Raw genomic sequence first — 22,027 nt, forward strand, 5'->3', positions numbered from 1 at the left:
ATTGGACAAATCACAAAACCAGGAAAAAGAACATATACGGGTCGAATCTGCCAGCCCAACAGCGGGGGAAAGGAAAAAAACAACATGAGGCGCTGGGGCTTCTCACCCATGGGCTTTGGCCCGGTGGGTGGAGGAGGAAGCTGGCAGGCTGGGCTTGGTGCGGCAGCGCTGGGCTTGCTGGATCTGGGAGCCTAGCTCGATCGGTCAACGGGCGAGGGGTCGGGCGAGCTGCTCTGCTCGTCCTGGAAGCAGAGGACGCCAGCGGCGGGAGCGATGACGGCGAACTTGGCGCGCGAAGAACTCAGGCGGGCGCAGGAGGTCTCCGGCAAGGTCAGCAGGGTGAGGACGACATCGAGGAACTTGGCGCGGCTGCGGAGCCTCAGGCGATGGACGGGCGACGAGGAGGTCGTTCATGGCGACGGGAACCTGTGGGGTTCTATGTAGGCTCTCGGGCGATGAGGAGGTCAGGGCGCCGGCGGACGGTGTGGTGGGGCTTGCTCCGGTGAGAAAACGAGGTGGAAGCAGGGTCGGGCGGCGCTCGGGACTGCTACTGCTTCGGTGGCCGGCGGCCATGGCTCCCTGCGTGGAACAACGGGACGGGGAGAGCGATTCAGAGAGAGAGAGAGAGCAGCGAGGAAGGAGGAGAAGGAGGGCATGGCCTGGTGACGCAGTCCGGTTGCCTGCTCCGGCGAGGAGCTGTAGGCGCGGGCGACAAGGAGGAGGCAGGAGCCTCGGGTGCTCTCGGACGAGGGCGACGATGAGGCCAATCCATGGCGAAGCAGAGGTGCGGGGACGAGGAGGACAGCCTTGTGCGTTCCCTCGGGGCACGCGGGCCGAGCTCGGGATGGCCATGGCGCTGGAACTCCTGGAGGTGGTCATTGGCAGCGGCGCCGGTCGTCGAGGTGAGGTGGTGGAGCGGTGGATGGATGGATCGATGGAATTGGCTGGATTTGGATGACTGGTGTGAAATCAAGGAGGGGATGGATTTGGATCTGGGAAGATCCCGAGGTGGAAGGAGAGACCGGATGGAGTGGCGGCGCGGTGATGGAATGGATGGGACATCTCCCTAGATTTTAGGGTTTGGTCTGGTTATATAGCAGGTAGGTGGGTTAGACTTAGAGGTATATCGTCCCTCCGATCGCAATCGAACGATCGCAAATAAAATAGCTAGGAAGTCCAAATAAGAAAACGGTGACGTTTTGTAGACGTTTGGGGATGATCCGGACACAACGGTGGCGACAGCCCGGGTCGGGTCCGGGACAACTTCGGACGCGCACGTGAGGGGTTCGATGCACTGTGCAGAGAGGGTTTCAGACCGTGCGGTCGCATCGGACAACTCCGGAAGCGAAGAGGGGAAGGAGGATGGACTAGGTGGGCTATGTAGACAGTCTCGAGCTGAGAGGAGAGAAGAGGGGGAGGCCCGGCGACTGTTTCCAGAGACCGAAAACGTCCGACGTTAGACCGGCTATACTGCTGCCATAGTTATCCGTTGGGGCGTCAAACGAACTCCAAATGCGATGAAACTTGACAGGCGGTCTATCTACACTATAATAAGACCACACGTCAACTCTCATCCCATTCCGAGAACATTTCCCGGCCACTTATAAAATACTATTTCAGACATGCCGCGGGCATGTGCAAGTGTGTCTGGGCTCAGAACGGACAACGGAGAGAACTCGGAGAACCCGAACGAATGCAAGTTTTGAAAACATGATGATGCAATGCACATGATGACATGATAAGATGCAACACGCAAGCGAAAGACATGGCAACGACGGCGAATAGCTGGAAGACACCTGGCACACCGGTCTCGGGGCGTCACAACACTCCACCACTACGAGAGGATCTCGTCCCGAGATCTAGAATGGCACCGGAGGGAAAAACGGAAGAGCAAGAGAAGAGGTAAAACTAAGTTGCCTCTTTGACAAACGAGTGAGACCAAAGAACCTTGAAAAGGTTAAGCCATAGAAAAAAAAATACAACGGAGATGAACAAAGTTGAAAGCACTCAGTTTGAGAAGAGTAACGAGAAAGAACAAATTCGGGCAGCACTCCGATTGGCAAGATATGCACGGCTTGATAACTGAAGAACTTGAGCAAAATGGCACCACACTGCGGTTAAATGGATAAGCATGAAAAGAATAAGGTCCTGACAAAATAAGAAGAAGGGGCGAAGAGAGCAACATCACAATGCCTCCGGAACAAAAGTAAGATTGGAATGGAGTGAACGAAGGGAAACACGATCTCGAGGGAGCACGCTTACAACAACAGCTAGAACGGAGTTGTTGGAAAACCAACAACGAAAATAATAAGCTTGATATGGTCTTATGGAATACATCTCAAATTATGAGGTGACAACCTGCCACTCACGGAAAAAGTATTGGATTGGAATGAACAAGGAGACGAGAAACTTATCACCGGAAGGATACATGAAGAACTTGGGTCATTTATGAGCACCATATAACAACAATCCTTAGGGAAGGCTTTAGGTGAAATATAAGCCAAGGTAACTCCAATGACGAGATGATGGATTTAAAATATCTCATCCTTAACAGCATGTGAATCATGAAACATGAACTCAAGTTATCAAGAATGACATAATACCACCTCCAATGATACGGAAGAAAGAATTGCACTCCGGATAGCAAGATGAAGAAACTTAAGGTCCTTAGAAAAGAATCTCGATGAACACTTCGAGAATGAATTAAATCATAGATGGACCATCATGTAGAACCTCCGTGAAGAACTCCGGTAACAAAAGGATAGCGAGAAGAAAAGGGAAGTAGAAAACACAAGGTGAAACCTTGTAATGCTTTAGGTGCTCCGTGATGATATAAATGCGAGAGCTTGGAACTCCGGAAAAGAAAGATAAAGCATCTCAAACCGAGAATGTGATATGATTAACCACGCCGGAAAGTAGGAAATTAGATCACTAGAATGAAACAAGAATAAGAATTATGTTATGCGTATCCTTCCTCAATTTAAGTTGATGACAAGCAACGGATTGCAAACAACTTATTCCCGCTGGAAGGTTTTAGAGAGATATGGCACAAACTTGAGAAAGTCTTCAACGATCCACCGGTAGAATTTGAAGAGCACGAATGGATAGATATGATACACGAAGGAAGAAGACTCTTGAACGAACCACCGTAAGAATTGAAAAAGAACGAATAAAACATGAAGAACACCAAGAAGGATTAGCAAATACACGAAGATGCTTGAGAGAATTTAGATCCATGAGAACGACGAGATTACGAGCTGATTAGAGAATCCTTGATTTAAGCACCGGTATGATTTGGAGAATGAGAGCTGAAAGCTGAGAATGAGTACTCCTGAGGTGATGGGCTCTGGATGATCAAACTGAACAAAATCTTGAATTGCTCCGGATGGGTGAAAAGAATTCTCACGATCAAAACAATTATGAGAGGATGGCATCACTCTAGAACCATGAATCTTTGAGAGAATAGATAAGATATGGAGGAAAAACTCTTCTTCGGTCTTCAAAATCCGAGAATGACAAGGAGAAACACCACCAAGAATTGTTGAGATACTCCGGGAGAATGAAAAGCGAAGAGGTAGAGCCAACAATGAAAAGAATTTGAAAACGATCTTAGAGAAAGGCACTTGACTGATGATGAATCATCCTAACGCCAAACATCGAAAAGAATTTAGGATAGCTCCGGGAAAATTAGAAGAGTCAGGTAAGATCCTGGGAAAAGACCTGTGGGTTAGGGCCCACTCAAAAGATACACCGTAGAACGATTTGAAGGAGAGATTGCACCGGTTGAATAAAAAGTCTTGAATGAGAGAACGTCCTCGAAGATATGTTTGAACGGATCTTGAATGAAAAGACGAGCCTTCAGAGATATCTTCAGCACTCCGGATCAATTGAATAGTGAGAAGTGGATGATTAAGAGGTGCACCGGCATGAGACAACATTTAAAATGAGGAAAGAAATATGATCAACAAAGCTTGAATTGAATCCACCGGAGAAGAAAAGAATGACGAATGATGAACTTGAAGCTCCGTTAGGATCTTCAAGAGAATAACCGGATAAGAACATTCAAAGACAAAAATGAAGAGTCTTCACATGAATAAAATGGATACTTTATTAAGAAATCCAAGTCCTTGAAGAAAAAGGGTGGGTGGGTGGGAAAACAAAGGAAGCTTGGAACGAATGAAATAAACACCGTTGAGAAGAACTGATAATTGATCTTGCGGATGTTGACGTGATCGGATCCACTTGAAGAGAGACACACCGGTTGAAAAGGATTGACAAAAAAATCTTGATGATTAAGAAGGATTGGTATTCACATCGGAGTATGAGGACACCGTTTAGAGAAGGTATGGAATCAACATTTGACTCCGAAGCAACTCGAATACCACAACTCAAAACAAAAACAAAGGATTGGCTTGCAAAATAAGCCAGAACAAACATATGATAGAGATTTCGTCCGAAGTTTTTGTGGTGGGGCCTACACGGGCTCGACCGTACAGCACCATCATGTACAAGGCAGTGCACATGACATACGAAGCGTCCCCGAGTCGGCATAGCCAAGGACTCTTTAAGACACAACGAGACCACTGTAAAACCAACCGTGGATAGGCGGACCACTAGACGTCGAACCCCAATTTCATATCATACATCTGTCGGAAAGATATCCTAAGAGCTACTTGAATTCCCACTTATAAACTCCCGAAATTTTCCGGTTATGCAATCAGGTGTTGGGGATACAGGGGAAGCATAATATCTCACCCAAAACTAGCAAATCCTACATCCAGTTGTATCCATCCTTCAACACATAACCAAGAAACCTTCGGAAATCATCTACCTCAACCTTCGAAAAGCATCCGTTATACGAGTTATGGCAATACTCCCGAACTCCCGCCCCAGTACTGGGTGGCGTCGAGGTTATCTCACCAACAACTGCATAAAAGTGATTTTCGATATCGGCGAAACTAATCTCAGGTATTCCAGAACTGCAACGATAAAATTGTGACGACAACACCTCGGAGCTCAACTCCCCGGGACACTGCCACAACCCCTAAAGACAGGAGGCACCAAGAACAATGTTCTCGTCACAAATCGATCGGAACGATTCCAAGATACTCGCGTGATCCTAAAAAAAATTAGCGAAATTTGAGAAGAGAAGAGTCAAAACACTATGTCAGGATGCCTTACCAGAGCGATGAGGGGACTGGGGAGTAAAAAGAATTCCAAAACTCTCCGATATATAATTCCTAAAAGACTCAAAACATTTTTTTCTAGACTCAACAACGGCTGCTAAAAATGATCAAGCAGTGGGGGCTCCTAAGGTCGGGGAAGGCTCTAATACCAACTTGTTACGCCCTCGATGCGGCTATATCTCCCATCTGTTGAAGCATGACTTAGAGGCATAACCGCATTTAAAGCAATGTCGCAAATGAGGTAATCTTCACACAACCCATGTAATATAATTAAAGGGGAAAGGATACATAGCTGGCTTACAATCGCCACTTCACACAAATACATGAATAAAGCATTACATCATCCAAATACAATCAAGGCCCGACTACGGAATTAAAATAAAAGAAGACTACCCCAAATGCTACATAGATCCCCGATCGTCCCGACTGGGCTCCACTACTGATCAACTGGAAACGGAAAACAACACAACGAACAAAGTCTTCATCGAGCTCCACCTTGAGCTTGGTTGCGTCATCTGCACGGTTCAACGACACCTGCAAGCTGGTTTGGAAGTATCTGTGAGTCACGGGGACTCAGCAATCTCACACCCCCGTGATCAAGACTATTTAAGCTTATGGGTAAGGTAAAAGGTATGAGGTGGAGCTGCAGCAAGCGACTAGCATATATGGTGGCTAACATACGCAAAAGAGAGCGAGAAGAGAAGGCAAAGCACGGTCGAGAATCTATGATCAAGAAGTGATCCTAGAACAACCCACGTCAAGCATAACTCCAACACCGTGTTCACTTCCCGGACTCTGCCAGAAAGAGACCATCACGGTTACACGCGCGGTTGATGCATTTTAATTAAGGTCAACTTCAGGTTTTCTACAACCGGACATTAAATAATTCCCATCTGCCCATAACCGCGGGCACGGCTTTCAAAAATTCATAACCCTGCAGGGGAGTCCCAACTTAGCCCATGACAAGCTCTCACGGTCAACAAAGAATATACCTTCTCCCGAGACATTCCGATCAGACTCGGCATCCCGGTTCTACAAGACACTTCGACAAGTTAAAACAAATCCAGCAACACCGCCCGAATGTGCCGATAAATCGCGATAGGAGCTACACATATCTCGTTCTCAGGGCACAGTCAGATTGTCCAAGGTACGGGTAGGCCAGCCCAGAGTTGCCCCTGGTGGCCACCGGCAGCTGACAGGTTGGACCAACACTCAGAGGAGCATTGGACCGGGGGGGTTAAAATAATGATGACCCTTGAGTCTGCAGAACCCAAGGGAAAGAAAAGGCTAGGTGGCGAATGGTAAAACCAATGTTGGGCATTGCTGGAAGAGTTTTACTCAAGGCGAACTGTCAAGGGGTTCCCATTATTACCCAACCGCGTAAGGAACGCAAAATCCGGGAACATAACACCGATATGACGAAACTAGGGCGGCAAGAGTGGAACAAAACAGCTGGCATAAGTCCAAGCCTTCCACCCATTACCAAGTATATAGATGCATTAATTAAATAAGATATATTATGTTATCCCAACAAGTAAACATGTTCCAACAAGGAACAACATCTCCATGTTCCAACAAGGAACAAACTTCAATCTTCACCTGCAACTAACAACGCTATAAGAGGGGCTGAGCAAAGCAGTAACATAGCCAAACAATGGTTTGCTAGGACAAGGTGGGTTAGAGGCTTGGTTCAATAATACGGGAGGCATGATAAGCAAGTGGTAGGTATCGCAGCATAGGCATAGCAAAAGAGCGAGCAACCAGCAAGCAAAGATAGAAGTGATTTCGAGGGTATGGTCATCTTGCCGGAAATCCCGCAACAAAGAAGAACGAGTCCATGAAGAAGACAAACGGACGTAGACGAACGGGTCCTCACAAACGCGACGTTATCGGAACCAATCCGAAGAAGCAACACTGGAAAGAAGCACACAACATAGTAAACAACTCTCACACGATCATGGCATGATGCACAACAAGTATGATGCATGTCCGGTTTAAAGAGGCATGGCATGGCAAAATGCACAAGCAATCCTACAACTTAAGTGGAGCTCAATATGCAACGAGTTGCATATTGACGGAACACCACATCAATTATTTAGTTCACTCTCGGTTAGGTACTCAACAAATTTAAATGTTGTTAAACATGGCAAGAGGGTGAAGCAAAGTAAAACTACCTATCTAGTCAAGTTTAAATGAGGCCGGAAGTAAGGAACAACAATTCCGGTAAAACCCCATGAGCATATTATAGATTTGGTACCGTTCTTCCCTAAGCCATATTTTAGAGTTGTTAAACATGCAAGATTATGCCACCATGTTAAGCTAGGCAAAATTCTACCCCATTTACATATAAAGTTTATTAAAACCCGAGTTACGGTTATTTAGTTATGAATTAAAGCATTTTAGCATGGCATAGGAGCAAACTAAAGCAAACATCATTTTAAGCATTTTAAACATGGATGGAAATGGCATATAATTAACCTACACATAATTCTAAGCATTTTTCATATATAAAGGTTTTACATATGATGCATGGTCTGAGAGTTATTATATGCATGAAGTATAGGGTCCAATCTGTAAAACAGTAAATCTCTGGATAATTGGACAAATCACAGAACCAGGAAAAAGAACATATACAGGTCGAATCTGCTAGCCCAACAGCGGGGGAAAGGGAAAAAACATGAGGCGCTGGGGCTTCTCACCCATGGGCTTTGGCCCGGTGGGTGGAGGAGGAAGCTGGCAGGCTGGGCTTGGTGCGGCAGCGCTGGGCTTGCTGGATCTGGGAGCCTAGCTCGATCGGTCAACGGGCGAGGGGTCGGGCGAGCTGCTCTGCTCGTCCTGGAAGCAGAGGACGCCGGCGGCGGGAGCGATGATGGCGAACTTGGCGCGCGAAGAACTCAGGCGGGCGCAGGAGGTCTCCGGCGAGGTCAGCAGGGCGAGGACGACAGCGAGGAACTTGGCGCGGCTGCGGAGCCTCAGGCGACGGACGGGCGACGAGGAGGTCGTCCATGGCGACGGGAACCTGCGGGGTTCTCTATAGGCGCTCGGGCGATGAGGAGGTCAGGGCGCCGGCGGACGGTGTGGTGGGGCTTGCTCCGGTGAGAAAACAAGGTGGAAGCAAGGTCGGGCGACGCTCGGGACTGCTGCTGCTTCGGTGGCCGGCGGCCATGGCTCCCTGCGAGGAACAACGGGACGGGGAGAGCGATTCAGAGAGAGAGAGCAGCGGGGAAGGAGGAGAAGGAGGGCATGGCCTGGTGACGCAGTCCGGTTGCCTGCTCCGGCGAGGAGCTGTAGGCGCGGGTGACGAGGAGGAGGCAGGAGCCTCGGGTGCTCTCGGACGAGGGCGACGATGAGGCCAATCCATGGCGAAGCAGAGGTGCGGGGACGAGGAGGACAGCCTTGTGCGTTCCCTCGGGGCACGCGGGCCGAGCTCGGGATGGCCATGGCGCTGGAACTCCTGGAGGTGGTCATCGGCAGCGGCGCCGGTCGTCGAGGTGAGGTGGTGGAGCGGTGGATGGATGGATCGATGGAATTGGCTGGATTTGGATGACTGGTGTGAAATCGAGGAGGGGATGGATTTGGATCTGGGAAGATCCCGAGGTGGAAGGAGAGACCGGATGGAGTGGTGGCGCGGTGATGGAATGGATGGGACATCTCCCTAGATTTTAGGGTTTGGTCTGGTTATATAGCAGGTAGGTGGGTTAGACTTAGGGGTATATCGTCCCTCCGATCGCAATCGAACGATCGCAAATAAAATAGCTAGGAAGTCCAAATAAGAAAACGGCGACGTTTTGTAGACGTTTGGGGATGATCCGGACACAACGGTGGCGACAGCCCGGGTCGGGTCCGGGACAACTTCGGACGCGCACGTGAGGGGTTCGATGCACTGTGCAGAGAGGGTTTCAGACCGTGTGGTCGCATCGGACAACTCCGGAAGCGAAGAGGGGAAGGAGGATGGACTAGGTGGGTTGTGTAGACGGTCTCGAGCTGAGAGGAGAGAAGAGGGGGAGGCCCGGCGACTGTTTCCGGAGACCGAAAACGTCCGACGTTAGACCGGCTATACTGCCGCTATAGTTATCCGTTGGGGCGTCAAACGAACTCCAAATGCGATGAAACTTGACAGGCGGTCTATATACACTATAATAAGACCACACGTCAACTCTCATCCCATTCCGAGAACATTTCCCGGCCACTTATAAAATACTATTTCAGACATGCCGCGGGCGCGTGCAAATGTGTCTGGGCTCAGAACGGACAACGGAGAGAACTCGGAGAACCCGAACGAATGCAAGTTTTGAAAACATGATGATGCAATGCACATGATGACATGACAAGATGCAACACGCAAGCGAAAGACATGGCAACGATGACGAATAGCTGGAAGACACCTGGCACATCGGTCTCGGGGCGTCACACAATTGATGGAAGAAGGCTGCAACAGGTCCATCCTTGCAACCACACAAGGAAGATGGCCGAATGACAGATCGTTCATTAGGATTTAGGGGCCATGGAACATACTGTAATTAGCAAACAGTACAACGTTGTGTGAGTGTGACGCGGTTAGCTGAATAAGATGACCTGGGAAAGTGTCATTGCCACCATCCTTTTTTTAGTGGGGGTTGCCACCATTCTGTAGCGTTTGTGGCACGTCTATATATTTTTTCTGAGAAAGAACAATATGCGTTGTCCAGATACTTTTTACTCTTAAATGTGGCATAATACTGCAAATGGAAGCTATTAGTGTGAGAGGCAAATGTGTGTGCTAGATCGGATCCAGTGTCCTGAACATACACCGAGCGAGACATGCAGGCCTGAACCAATCACTTACATTTCTAACTGTTACATTTAGCTCTTTATTATTACCCCAGATGTTTTATGTTCCCTTGGCTTTGCGAAGCAACCGGACTAACTAGCATCAAAGCAACTGAACCTTTTCGTGGTGCTTTTAAGCAGCTTAGTTAACAAACCTCCACCTAACCTGCATTTTTCGACACTTGCGGTGCTGCACAGAGCTAGTGCGCGCGGCATTGTTATGCTAGTTGGAGTTGCTTTCAGCGCGACTAAAACCGGCCAGTATATATTATCCCCTTTCAGTTTTGCATCGAGTGGCGTAGTGGTGCAGTGCGTGGACCATTTCTGCTCATCATCTTGTCTTCCATGAACGCTATGTGCTTCTGACAAGAAGGCACATATATGAATTCAGCCAATATGCGTTGCACGCCTGTACCGCACTAGCTAGCCACGTCTAAACTTGTGCTCAGCTCACCATCATCACCATCCCAGCAACACTGCCTCACTCTCTCAATCGAGAGCCTATAAATACCACCCATCTCACCACAAACGCTCACATCCATCTGAAGCCATACTTGCAGAAGCCACTAGCTCACTACTAGTCGATCAATCTGTTGTTTCAGAAAGACGCCATGAAGTACTTGGGGCAGGTGGTGGTGGCGCTCCTGGCCTTCTCGGCGGTGGTGCTGATGGTGGCGCCGGCGGGCGCGGAGGCGGCGACCTGCAACGCGCTGCAGCTGACCCCGTGCGCGGGGGCCATCATCGGGAGCGCGGCGCCCACGGCGTCGTGCTGCAGCAAGATGAAGGAGCAGCAGCCGTGCATGTGCCAGTACGCGCGCGACCCCAACCTGAAGCAGTACGTCGACTCCCCCAACGGCAAGAAGGTCATGGCCGCCTGCAAGGTGCCCGTGCCATCATGCTAGATCGACGCATATATGATCGATCCACACGAGAGCGCCCAGCGCGCACGCGCTCCTCTCTGGCCTCTCGCTGCATGTTTCATGTGTGTTGATGTGTCAGTGTTTGCTTGTTTCCCAACACTGTCTAGCTACCCTGACGATGTACGTGGACCGATGTGTATCTGAATTTACGCAATAATGACGATGTTTCCAGCTATATGCAATTTGCATGTTCTTCCTCGCGTGCATATTTTCATGTGGCCTTCGTGGTAGTCATCAATAAACTACTCCCTCCATTCCGAGAATGGACGTTTGGCTCTCGGCCTCCATGGAGGCCTTTTTTTAAAATAAAAATAAAGATTCAAAATTTTCGGTTTTAAAAAAATCTGAAAAATTTGTGGAAGTAAACAAGGATGTTATGTGTATGTGTGTAAAATTTTAGGATCAAAATGTTGAAATGCGGCATGTACAAAAAAAAGATAAATTCATGACCTAGGAGGATCACTACCAGAAAAACTGGGGTTGCCGACGGCCAAATCTATGCCGACGGCCCCCGTCGGCATCTATGGACCTATGCCGACGGCCAAGGATAGGCCGTAGGCGTAGAAAAGCCATCGGCATACATCCATCTATGCCGACGGGACCGCCCGAGGTACGCCTACGCGGCCCGTCGGCATAGGATCAGCCGTCGGCATATCCCGGGCCCACCTGCCCGGTCAGCGCTGACCATTTGACGGTGTTGATCCTACGCCGACGGGAGGTAACGGCGGCCGTCGGCATATCTGTGGCAGAGGTATGCCGTCGGCATAGGCCCCTCTGCCACGTCATCGATCCGTCTGCCACGCCACGTCATCGATCCGTGGGACAACCTCCGTGTGTGCACAGATATGCCGACGGCCTTGCCGTCGGCATACGTTTATTTTACTTAATTTTATTATTTTTACTTTGGTTATCTATGGCAGAGGTATGCCTACAGCACAGCCGTCGGCATAGGCCCCTTTGCCACGTCATCGATCCGTGTGCCACGCCACGTCATCGATCCGTGGGACAACCTCCGTGTGTGCACAGATATGCCGACGGCCTTGCCGTCGGCATACGTGTATTTTACTTTATTTTTTTATTTTTACTTTGTTTTGTTATTTTTACTTTATTTTAGTTTTTGTTTTTGCATAAGATAATTATGCCTTATCTAAAAAAACATACCCGATGGTATTTCGATTGCCCCCCGCTACGAGCGTCGCTATCGCCGTGTCATGGAGGGGGGAAATGGTCGACACGGAAGGAATTCTGGTTGGTGGGGGGTGTAGCTATGTCACTAAAATATCGCACGGGTCCCGATCATTATGTGAAAGTGTTCATGCATGCGTAGACGCCCGTCTTGGGGCTCCGGGGTTTGGCCACAGTGTACGGGGTGTGCCCCCCTCACGGACGGCGCTGCCGCCGGCACCTGGAGGGGGGAAACGGACGCGTGGGGTCTACACGGAGGGGATCTTGTTGTGGGTCTGGCCCGGATGTTGCTCCAAAGTGTTCCTATGGGCTGACCTAACACAACCGGGTGGGGAGGTCCACTGGTCAAAGCCCGTCCGTGCAAAGTCAAAGGGCTAGATCATGTGGTCAAACGCTACAGGATTAGGCGGGACGGAGGCACTGGGGGTAGCAATGCCACCGCAGCGTCGCACCGGGCCCTCATACATGCGGGGTGGTGTGGTGGCATGTCCGAAGAGGCGGGACGCGTCTCCGGGGAGTGGCCCCCCCTCACGGACGGCGATGACACGGTAGTAGATGTTGTGCGGTAACGATGCGGCGTCAATATTACTAAATACTCGGAGCGCGATAAAATCATGAGTTTTTTGCACGACGTGGGCACATGTGCTATAGGAATGATGGTATTTTTTCATAATTTTTGGTGATGGAGAAGTATCCGAAAAATTCCCTCTACGCGGATTGCCCTTCGCACGTCTATGGCTGTGGCCGGCGGCCTCCGGGGGCTAGCATGCCGCCAAATCTTGCGTAGGCGGCCTCTCACCAGTTTGGAAGTGTTGTGGCGGTTGCAAACACCCGGCACGCGTGTCCGGGGTGTGCTCCCCTCACGGACGGCGCCGCCGCCGGCACCTGGAGGGGGGAAACGGACGCATGGGGTCTACACGGAGGGGATCTTGCTGTGGGCCTGGCCCGGATGTTGCTCCAAAGTGTTCCTATGGGCTGAGCTAACACAACCGGGTGGGGAGGTCCACTGGTCAAAGCCCGTCCGTGCAAAGTCAAAGGGCTAGATCCAGTGGTCAAACGCTACAGGGTTAGGCGGGACGGGGGCACTGGGGGGGTTGCAATGCCACCGGAGCATCGCACCGGGCCCTCATACATGCGGGATGGTGCGGTGGCATGTCCAAAGAGGCGGGACGCGTCTCCGGGGAGTGGCCCCCCCTCACGGACGTCGATGACACGGTAGTAGACGTTGTGCAGTAACGATGCGGCGTCAATATTACTAAATACTCGGAGCGCGATAAAATCATGAGTTTTTTTGCACGACGTGGGCACATTTGCTATAGGAACGATGGTATTTTTTCATAATTTTTGGTGATGGAGAAGTATCCGAAAAATTCCCTCTACGCGGATTACCCTTCGCGCGTCTACGGCTGTGGCCGGCGGCCTCCGGAGGCTAGCATGCCACCAAATCTTGCGTAGGCGGCCTCTCACAAGTTTGGAAGTGTTGTGGCGGTTGCAAACACCCGGAACGCGTGTCCGGGGTGTGCCCCCCTCACGGACGGCGCCGCCGCCGGGACCTGGAGGGGGGAAACGGACGCGTGGGGTCTACACGGAGGGGATCTTGCTGTGGGTCTGGCCCGGATGTTGCTCCAAAGTGTTCCTATGGGCTGACTAACACAACCGGGTGGGGAGGTCCACTGGTCAAAGCCCGTCCGTGCAAAGTCAAAGGGCTAGATCCCATGGTCAAACGCTATAGGGTTAGGCGGGGCGGGGGCACTAGGGGATAGCAATGCCACCGGAGCGTCGCACCGGGCCCTCATACATGCGGGGTGGTGTGGTGGCATGTCCAAAGAGGCGGGACGCGTCTCCGGGGCGTGCCCCCCCCTCACGGACGGCGATGACACGGTAGTAGACGTTTCGCGGTAACGATGCGGTGCCAATATTACTAAATACTCGGAGCGCGATAAAATCATGAGTTTTTTTGCACGACGTGGGAACATGTGCTATAGGAACGATGGTATTTTTTCATAATTTTCGGTGATGGAGAAGTATCCGAAAAATTTCCTCTACGCGGATTGCCCTTCGCGCGTCTACGGCTGTGGCCGGCGGCCTCCGGTGGCTAGCATGCCGCCAAATCTTGCGTAGGCGGCCTCTCACAAGTCTGGAAGTGTTGTGGCGGTTGCAAACGCCCGGCACGCGTGTCCGGGGTGTGCCCCCCTCACGGACGGCGCCGCCGCCGGCACCTGGAGGGGGGAAACGGACGCGTGGCGTCTACACGGAGGGGATCTTGCTGTGGGCCTGGCCCGGATGTTGCTCCAAAGTGTTCCTATGGGCTGAGCTAACACAACCGGGTGGTGAGGTCCACTGGTCGAAGCCCGTCCGTGCAAAGTCAAAGGGCTAGATCCCGTGGTCAAACTCTACAGGGTTAGGCGGGACGGGGCCACTGGGGTAGCAATGCCACCGGAGCGTCGCATCGGGCCCTCATACATGCGGGGTGGTGTGGTGGCATGTCCGAAGAGGCGGGACGCGTCTCCGGGGCGTGGCCCCCCCTCATGGACGGCGATGACACGGTAGTAGACGTTGTGCGGTAACGACGCGGCGTCAATATTATTAAATACTCGGAGCGCGATAAAATCATGAGTTTTTTTGCACGACGTGGGCACATGTGCTATAGGAACGATGGTATTTTTTTCATAACTTTTGGTGATGGAGAAGAATCCAAAAAATTCCCTCTACGCGGATTGCCCTTCGCGCGTCTACGGTTGTGGCCGGCGGCCTCCGGAGGCTAGCATGCCGCCAAATCTTGCGTAGGCGGCCTCTCACAAGTCTGGAAGTGTTGTGGCGGTTGCAAACGCCCGGCATGCGTGTCCGGGGTGTGCCCCCCTCACGGACGGCGCCGCTGCCGGCACCTGGAGGGGGGAAACGGACGCGTGGGGTCTACCCGGAGGGGATCTTGCTATGGGTCTGGCCCGGATGTTGCTCCAAAGTGTTCCTATGGGATGACCTAACACAACCGGGTGGGGAGGTCCACTGGTCAAAGCCCGTCCGTGCAAAGTCAAAGGGCTAGATCCCATGGTCAAACGTTATAGGGTTATGCGGGACGGGGGCACTGGGGGTAGCAATGCCACCGGAGCGTCGCACCGGGCCCTCATACATGCGGGGTGGTGTGGTGGCCTGTCCAAAGAGGCGGGACGCGTCTCCGGGGCGTGGCCCCCCCTCACGGGCGGCGATGACACGGTAGTAGACGTTTTGCGGTAACGATGCGGCGCCAATATTACTAAATACTCGGAGCGCGATAAAATCATGAGTTTTTTTTGCACGACGTGGGCACATGTGCTATAGGAACGATGGTATTTTTTCATATTTTATGGTGATGGAGAAGTATCCGAAAAATTTCCTCTACGCGGATTGCCCTTCGCGCGTCTACGGCTGTGGCCGGCGGCCTCCGGTGGCTAACATGCCGCCAAATCTTGCGTAGGCGGCCTCTCACAAGTCTGGAAGTGTTGTGGCGGTTGCAAACGCCCGACACGCGTGTCCGGGGTGTGCCGCCCTCACGGACGGCGCCGCCGCCGGCACCTGGAGGGGGGAAACGGACGCGTGGCGTCTACACGGAGGGGATCTTGCTGTGGGCCTGGCCCGGATGTTGCTCCAAAGTGTTCCTATGGGCTGAGTTAACACAACCGGGTGGGGAGGTCCACTGGTCGAAGCCCGTCCGTGCAAAGTCAAAGGGCTAGATCCCGTGGTCAAACGCTACAGGGTTAGGCGGGACGGGGCCACTGGGGTAGCAATGCCACCGGAGCGTCGCATCGGGCCCTCATACATGCGGGATGGTGTGGTGGCATGTCCGAAGAGGCGGGACGCGTCTCCGGGGCGTGGCCCCCCCTCATGGACGGCGATGACACGGTAGTAGACGTTGTGCGGTAACGACGCGGCGTCAATATTATTAAATACTCGGAGCGCGATAAAATCATGAGTTTTTTTGCACGACGTGGGCACATGTGCTATAGGAACGATGGTATTTTTTTCATAAGTTTTGGTGATGGAGAAGGATCCAAAAAATTCCCTCTACGCGGATTGCCCTTCGCGCGTCTACGGCTGTGGCCGGCGGCCTCCGGAGGCTAGCATGCCGCCAAATCTTGCGTAGGCGGCCTCTCACAAGTCTGAAAGTGTTGTGGCGGTTGCAAACGCCCGGCACGCGTGTCCGGGGTGTGCCCCCCTCACGGACGGCGCCGCTGCCGGCACCTGGAGGGGGGAAACGGACGCGTGGGGTCTACACGGAGGGGATCTTGCTATGGGTCTGGCCTGGATGTTGCTCCAAAGTGTTCCTATGGGCTGACCTAACACAACCGGGTGGGGAGGTCCACTGGTCAAAGCCCGTCCGTGCAAAGTCAAAGTGCTAGATCCCGTGGTCAAACGCTATAGGGTTAGGCGGGACGGGGGCACTGGGGGTAGCAATGCCACCGGAGCGTCGCACCGGGCCCTCATACATGCGGGGTGGTGTGGTGGCCTGTCCAAAGAGGCGGGACGCGTCTCCGGGGCGTGGCCCCCCCTCACGGGCGGCGATGACACGGTAGTAGACGTTTTGCGGTAACGATGCGGCGCCAATATTACTAAATACTCGGAGCGCGATAAAATCATGAGTTTTTTTGCACGACGTGGGCACATGTGCTGTAGGAACGATGGTATTTTTTTCATATTTTATGGTGATGGAGAAGTATCCGAAAAATTCCCTCTACGCGGATTGCCCTTCGCGCGTCTACGGCTGTGGCCGCCGGCCTCCGGGGGCTAGCATGCCGCCAAATCTTGCGTAGGCGGCCTCTCACAAGTCTGAAAGTGTTGTGGCGGTTACAAACGCCCGGCACGCGTGTCCGAGGTGTGACTCCCTCACGGACGGCGCCGCCGCCGGCACCTGGAGGGCGGAAACGGACGCATGGGGTCTACACGGAGGGGATCTTGCTGTGGGTCTGGCCCGGATGTTGCTCCAAAGTGTTCCTATGGGCTGACCTAACACAACCGGGTGGGGGGTCCACTGGTCAAAGCCCGTCCGTGCAAAGTCAAAGGGCTAGATCCCGTGGTCAAACGCTACAGGCTTAGGCGAGACGGGGGCACTGGGAGGGGGTAGCAATGCCACTGGAGCATCGCACCGGGCCCTCATACATGCGGGGTGGTGTGGTGGCATGTCCGAAGAGGCGGGACGCGTCTCCGCGGCGTGGCCCCCCCTCACAGACGGCGATGACACGGTAGTAGACGTTGTGCGGTAACGATTTGGCGTCAATATTACTAAATACTCGGAGCGCGATAAAATCATGAGTTCTTTTGCACGACGTGGGCACATGTGCTATAGGAACGATGGTATATTTTCATAATTTTTGGTGATGGAGAAGTATCCGAAAAATTCCCTCTACGCGGATTGCCCTTCGCGCGTCTACGACTGTGGCCGGCGGCCTCCGGGGGCTAGCATGCCGCCAAATCTTGCGTAGGCGGCCTCCGGGGGCTAGCATGCCGCCAAATCTTGCGTAGGCGGCCTCTCACAAGTCTGGAAGTGTTGTGGCGGTTGCAAACGCCTGGCACGCGTGTCCGGGGTGTGCCCCCCTCACGGGCGGCGCCGCCGCCGGCACCTTGAGGGGGGAAACGGACGCATGGGGTCTACACGGAGGGGATCTTGCTGTGGGTCTGGCCCGGATGTTGCTCCAAAGTGTTTCTATGGGCTGACCTAACACAACCGGGTGGGGAGGTCCACTGGTCAAAGCCCGTCCGTGCAAAGTCAAAGGGCTAGATCCCGGGGCACTAGGGGGTAGCAATGCCACCGGAGCATCGCACCGGGCCCTCATACATGCAGGGTGGTGTGGTGGCATGTCCGAAGAGGCGGGACGCGTCTCCGGGGCGTGGCCCCCCCTCACGGACGGCGATGACACGGTAGTAGACGTTCTGCGGTAACGATGCGGCGTCAATATTACTAAATACTCGGAGCGCGATAAAATCATGAGTTTTTTTGCACGACGTGGGCACATGTGCTATAGGAACGATGGTATTTTTTCATAATTTTTGGTGATGGAGAAGTATCCGAAAAATTCCCTCTACACGGATTGCCCTTCGCGTGTCTACGGCTGTGGCCGGCGGCCTCCGGGGGCTAGCGTGCCGCCAAATCTTGCGTAGGCGGCCTCTCACAAGTCTGGAAGTGTTGTGGCGGTTGCAAACGCCCGGCACGCGTGTCCGGGGTGTGCCCCCCTCACGGACGGCGCCGCCGCCGGCACCTAGAGGGGGGAAACGGAAGCGTGGGGTCTACACGGAGGGGATCTTGCTGTGGGTCTGGCCCGGATGTTGCTCCAAAGTGTTCCTATGGGCTGACCTAACACAACCGGGTGGGGAGGTCCACTGGTCAAAGCCCGTCCGTGCAAAGTCAAAGGGCTAGATCCCGTGGTCAAACGCTACAGGGTTAGGCGAGAAGGGGGCACTTGGGGGGTAGCAATGCCACCGGAGCATCACACCGGGCCCTCATACATGCGGGGTGGTGTGGTGGCATGTCCGAAGAGGCGGGACGCGTCTCTGGGGCATGGCCCCCCCTCACGGACGGCGATGACACGGTAATAGACGTTGTGCGGTAACGATGCAGCGTCAATATTACTAAATACTCAGAGCGCGATAAAATCATGAGTTTTTTTGCACGACGTGGGCACATGTGCTATAGGAACGATGGTATTTTTTCATAATTTTTGGTGATGGAGAAGTATCCGAAAAATTCCCTCTACGTGGATTGCCCTTCGCGCGTCTACGGCTGTGGCCGGCGGCCTCCGGGGGCTAGCGTGCCGCCAAATCTTGCGTAGGTGGCCTCTCACAAGTCTGGAAGTGTTGTGGCGGTTGCAAACGCCCGACACGCGTGTCCGGGGTGTGCCCCCTCACAGACGGCGCCGCCGCCGGCACCTGGAGGGGGGAAACGGACGCGTTGGGTCTACACGGAGGGGATCTTGCTGTGGGTCTGGCCCGGATGTTGCTCCAAAGTGTTCCTATGGGCTGACCTAACACAACCGGGTTGGGAGGTCCACTGGTCAAAGCTCGTCCATGCAAAGTCAAAGGGCTAGATCATGTGGTCAAACGCTACAGGGTTAGGCGAGAAGGGGGCACTTGGGGGGTAGCAATGCCACCGGAGCATCGCATCGGGCCCTCATACATGCGGGGTGGTGTGGTGGCATGTCCGAAGAGGCGGGACGCGTCTCTGGGGCATGGCCCCCCCTCACGGACGGCGATGACACGGTAATAGACGTTGTGCGGTAACGATGCGGCGTCAATATTACTAAATACTCGGAGCGCGATAAAATCATGAGTTTTTTTGCACGACATGGGCACATGTGCTATAGGAACGATGGTATTTTTTCATAAATTTTGGTGATGGAGAAGTATCCGAAAAATTCCCTCTACGCGGATTGCCCTTCGCGCGTCTACGGCTGTGGCCGGCGGCCTCCGGGGGCTAGCGTGCCGCCAAATCTTGCGTAGGCGGCCTCTCACAAGTCTGGAAGTGTTGTGGCGGTTGCAAACGCCCGGTACGCGTGTCCGGGGTGTGCCCCCCTCACGGACGGCGCCGCCGCCGGCACCTGGAGGGGGGAAACGGACGCGTGGGGTCTACACGGAGGGCATCTTGCTGTGGGTCTGGCCCGGATGTGCTCCAAAGTGTTCCTATGGGCTGACATAACACAACCGGGTGGGGAGGTCCACTGGTCAAAGCCCGTCCGTCCAAAGTCAAAGGGCAAGATTCCGTGGTCAAACGCTACAGGGTTAGGCGGGACGGGGGCACTGGGGTAGCAATGCCACCGGAGCGTCGCACCGGGCCCTCATACATGCGGGGTGGTGTGGTGGCATGTTCGAAGAGGCGGGACGCGTCTCCGGGGCGTGGCCCCCCCTCACGGACGGCGATGACACGGTAGTAGACGTTCTGCGGTAACGGTGCGGCGTCAATATTACTAAATACTCGGAGCGCGATAAAATCATGAGTTTTTTTGCACGACGTGGGCACATGTGCTATAGGAACGATGGTATTTTTTCATAATTTTTGGTGATGGAGAAGTATCTGAAAAATTCCCTCTACGCGGATTGCCCTTCGCGCGTCTACGGCTGTGGCCGGCGGCCTCCGGGGGCTAGCGTGCCGCCAAATCTTGCGTAGGCGGCCTCTCACAAGTCTGGAAGTGTTGTGGCGGTTGCAAACGCCCGGCACGCGTGTCCGGGGTGTGCCCCCCTCACGGACGGCGCCGCCGCCGGCACCTAGAGGGGGGAAACGGAAGCGTGGGGTCTACACGGAGGGGATCTTGCTGTGGGTCTGGCCCGGATGTTGCTCCAAAGTGTTCCAATGGGCTGACCTAACACAACCGGCTGGGGAGGTCCACTGGTCAAAGCCCGTCCGTGCAAAGTCAAAGGGCTAGATCCCGTGGTCAAACGCTACAGGGTTAGGCGAGAAGGGGGCACTTGGGGGGTAGCAATGCCACCGGAGCATCGCACCGGGCCCTCATACATGCGGGGTGGTGTGGTGGCATGTCCGAAGAGGCGGGACGCGTCTCTGGGGCATGGCCCCCCCTCACGGACGGCGATGACACGGTAATAGACGTTGTGCGGTAACGATGCGACGTCAATATTACTAAATACTCGGAGCGCGATAAAATCATGAGTTTTTTTGCACGACGTGGGCACATGTGCTATAGGAACGATGGTATTTTTTCATAATTTTTGGTGATGGAGAAGTATCCGAAAAATTCCCTCTATGCGGATTGCCCTTCGCGCGTCTACGGCTGTGGCCGGCGGCCTCCGGGGGCTAGCATGCCGCCAAATCTTGATTAGGCGGCCTCTCACAAGTCTGGAAGTGTTGTGGCGGTTGCAAACGCCCGACACGCGTGTCCGGGGTGTGCCCCCTCACAGACGGCGCCGCCGCCGGCACCTGGAGGGGGGAAACGGACGCGTCGGGTCTACACGGAGGGGATCTTGCTGTGGGTCTGGCCCGGATGTTGCTCCAAAGTGTTCCTATGGGCTGACCTAACACAACCGGGTTGGGAGGTCCACTAGTCAAAGCTCGTCCATGCAAAGTCAAAGGGCTAGATCATGTGGTCAAACGCTATAGGGTAAGGCGGGACGGGGGCACTAGGGGGGTAGCAATGCCACCGGAGCATCGCACCGGGCCCTCATACATGCGGGGTGGTATGGTGGCATGTCCGAAGAGGCGGGACGGGTCTCCGGGGCGTGCCCCCCCCTCACGGACGGCGATGACACGGTAGTAGACGTTCTGCGGTAACGATGCGGCGTCAATATTACTAAATACTCGAAGCGCAATAAAATCATGAGTTTTTTTGCACAACGTGGGCACATGTGCTATAGGAACGATGGTATTTTTTCATAAATTTTGGTGATGGAGAAGTATCCAAAAAATTCCCTCTGCGCGGATTGCCCTTCGCGCGTCTACGGCTGTGGCCGGTGGCCTCCGGGGGCTAGCGTGCCGCCAAATCTTGCGTAGGCGGCCTCTCACAAGTCTGGAAGTGTTGTGGCGGTTGCAAACGCCCGGCACGCGTGTCCGGGGTGTGCCCCCCTCACGGACGGCGCCACCGCCGGCACCTGGAGGGGGGAAACAGACGCGTGGGGTCTACACGGAGGGGATCTTGCTGTGGGTCTGGCCCGGATGTTGCTCCAAAGTGTTCCTATGGGCTGACCTAACACAACCGGGTTGGGAGGTCCACTGGTCAAAGCCCCTCCGTCCAAAGTCAAAGGGCTAGATTCCGTGGTCAAACGCTACAGGGTTAGGCGGGACGGGGGCACTGGGGGTAGCAATGCCACCGGACCGTCGCACCGGGCCCTCATACATGCGGGGTGGTGTGGTGGCATGTCCGAAGAGGCGGGACGCGTCTCCGGGGCGTGGCCCCCCCTCACGGACGGCGATGACACGGTAGTAGACGTTCTGCGGTAACGATGCGGCGTCAA

The 22,027-nt window shown here is 53.7% G+C and overlaps 1 protein-coding gene across 1 annotated transcript; it reads left to right on the forward strand.

Annotated features, from left to right (window-relative positions):
• Positions 1 to 10,524: 10,524 nt before the first annotated feature.
• On the forward strand, positions 10,525 to 11,108 carry LOC119290363 (non-specific lipid-transfer protein 2-like). The gene has a single exon (XM_037569211.1). It carries the CDS (start codon positions 10,607 to 10,609, stop codon positions 10,895 to 10,897), a length of 291 nt encoding a protein of 96 aa, XP_037425108.1. The 5' UTR covers positions 10,525 to 10,606; the 3' UTR covers positions 10,898 to 11,108.
• Positions 11,109 to 22,027: the final 10,919 nt, after the last annotated feature.

Source organism: Triticum dicoccoides, chromosome 1A (genome assembly GCF_002162155.2).
Source record: "Triticum dicoccoides isolate Atlit2015 ecotype Zavitan chromosome 1A, WEW_v2.0, whole genome shotgun sequence".
Classification (NCBI taxonomy): Eukaryota; Viridiplantae; Streptophyta; class Magnoliopsida; order Poales; family Poaceae; genus Triticum; species Triticum dicoccoides.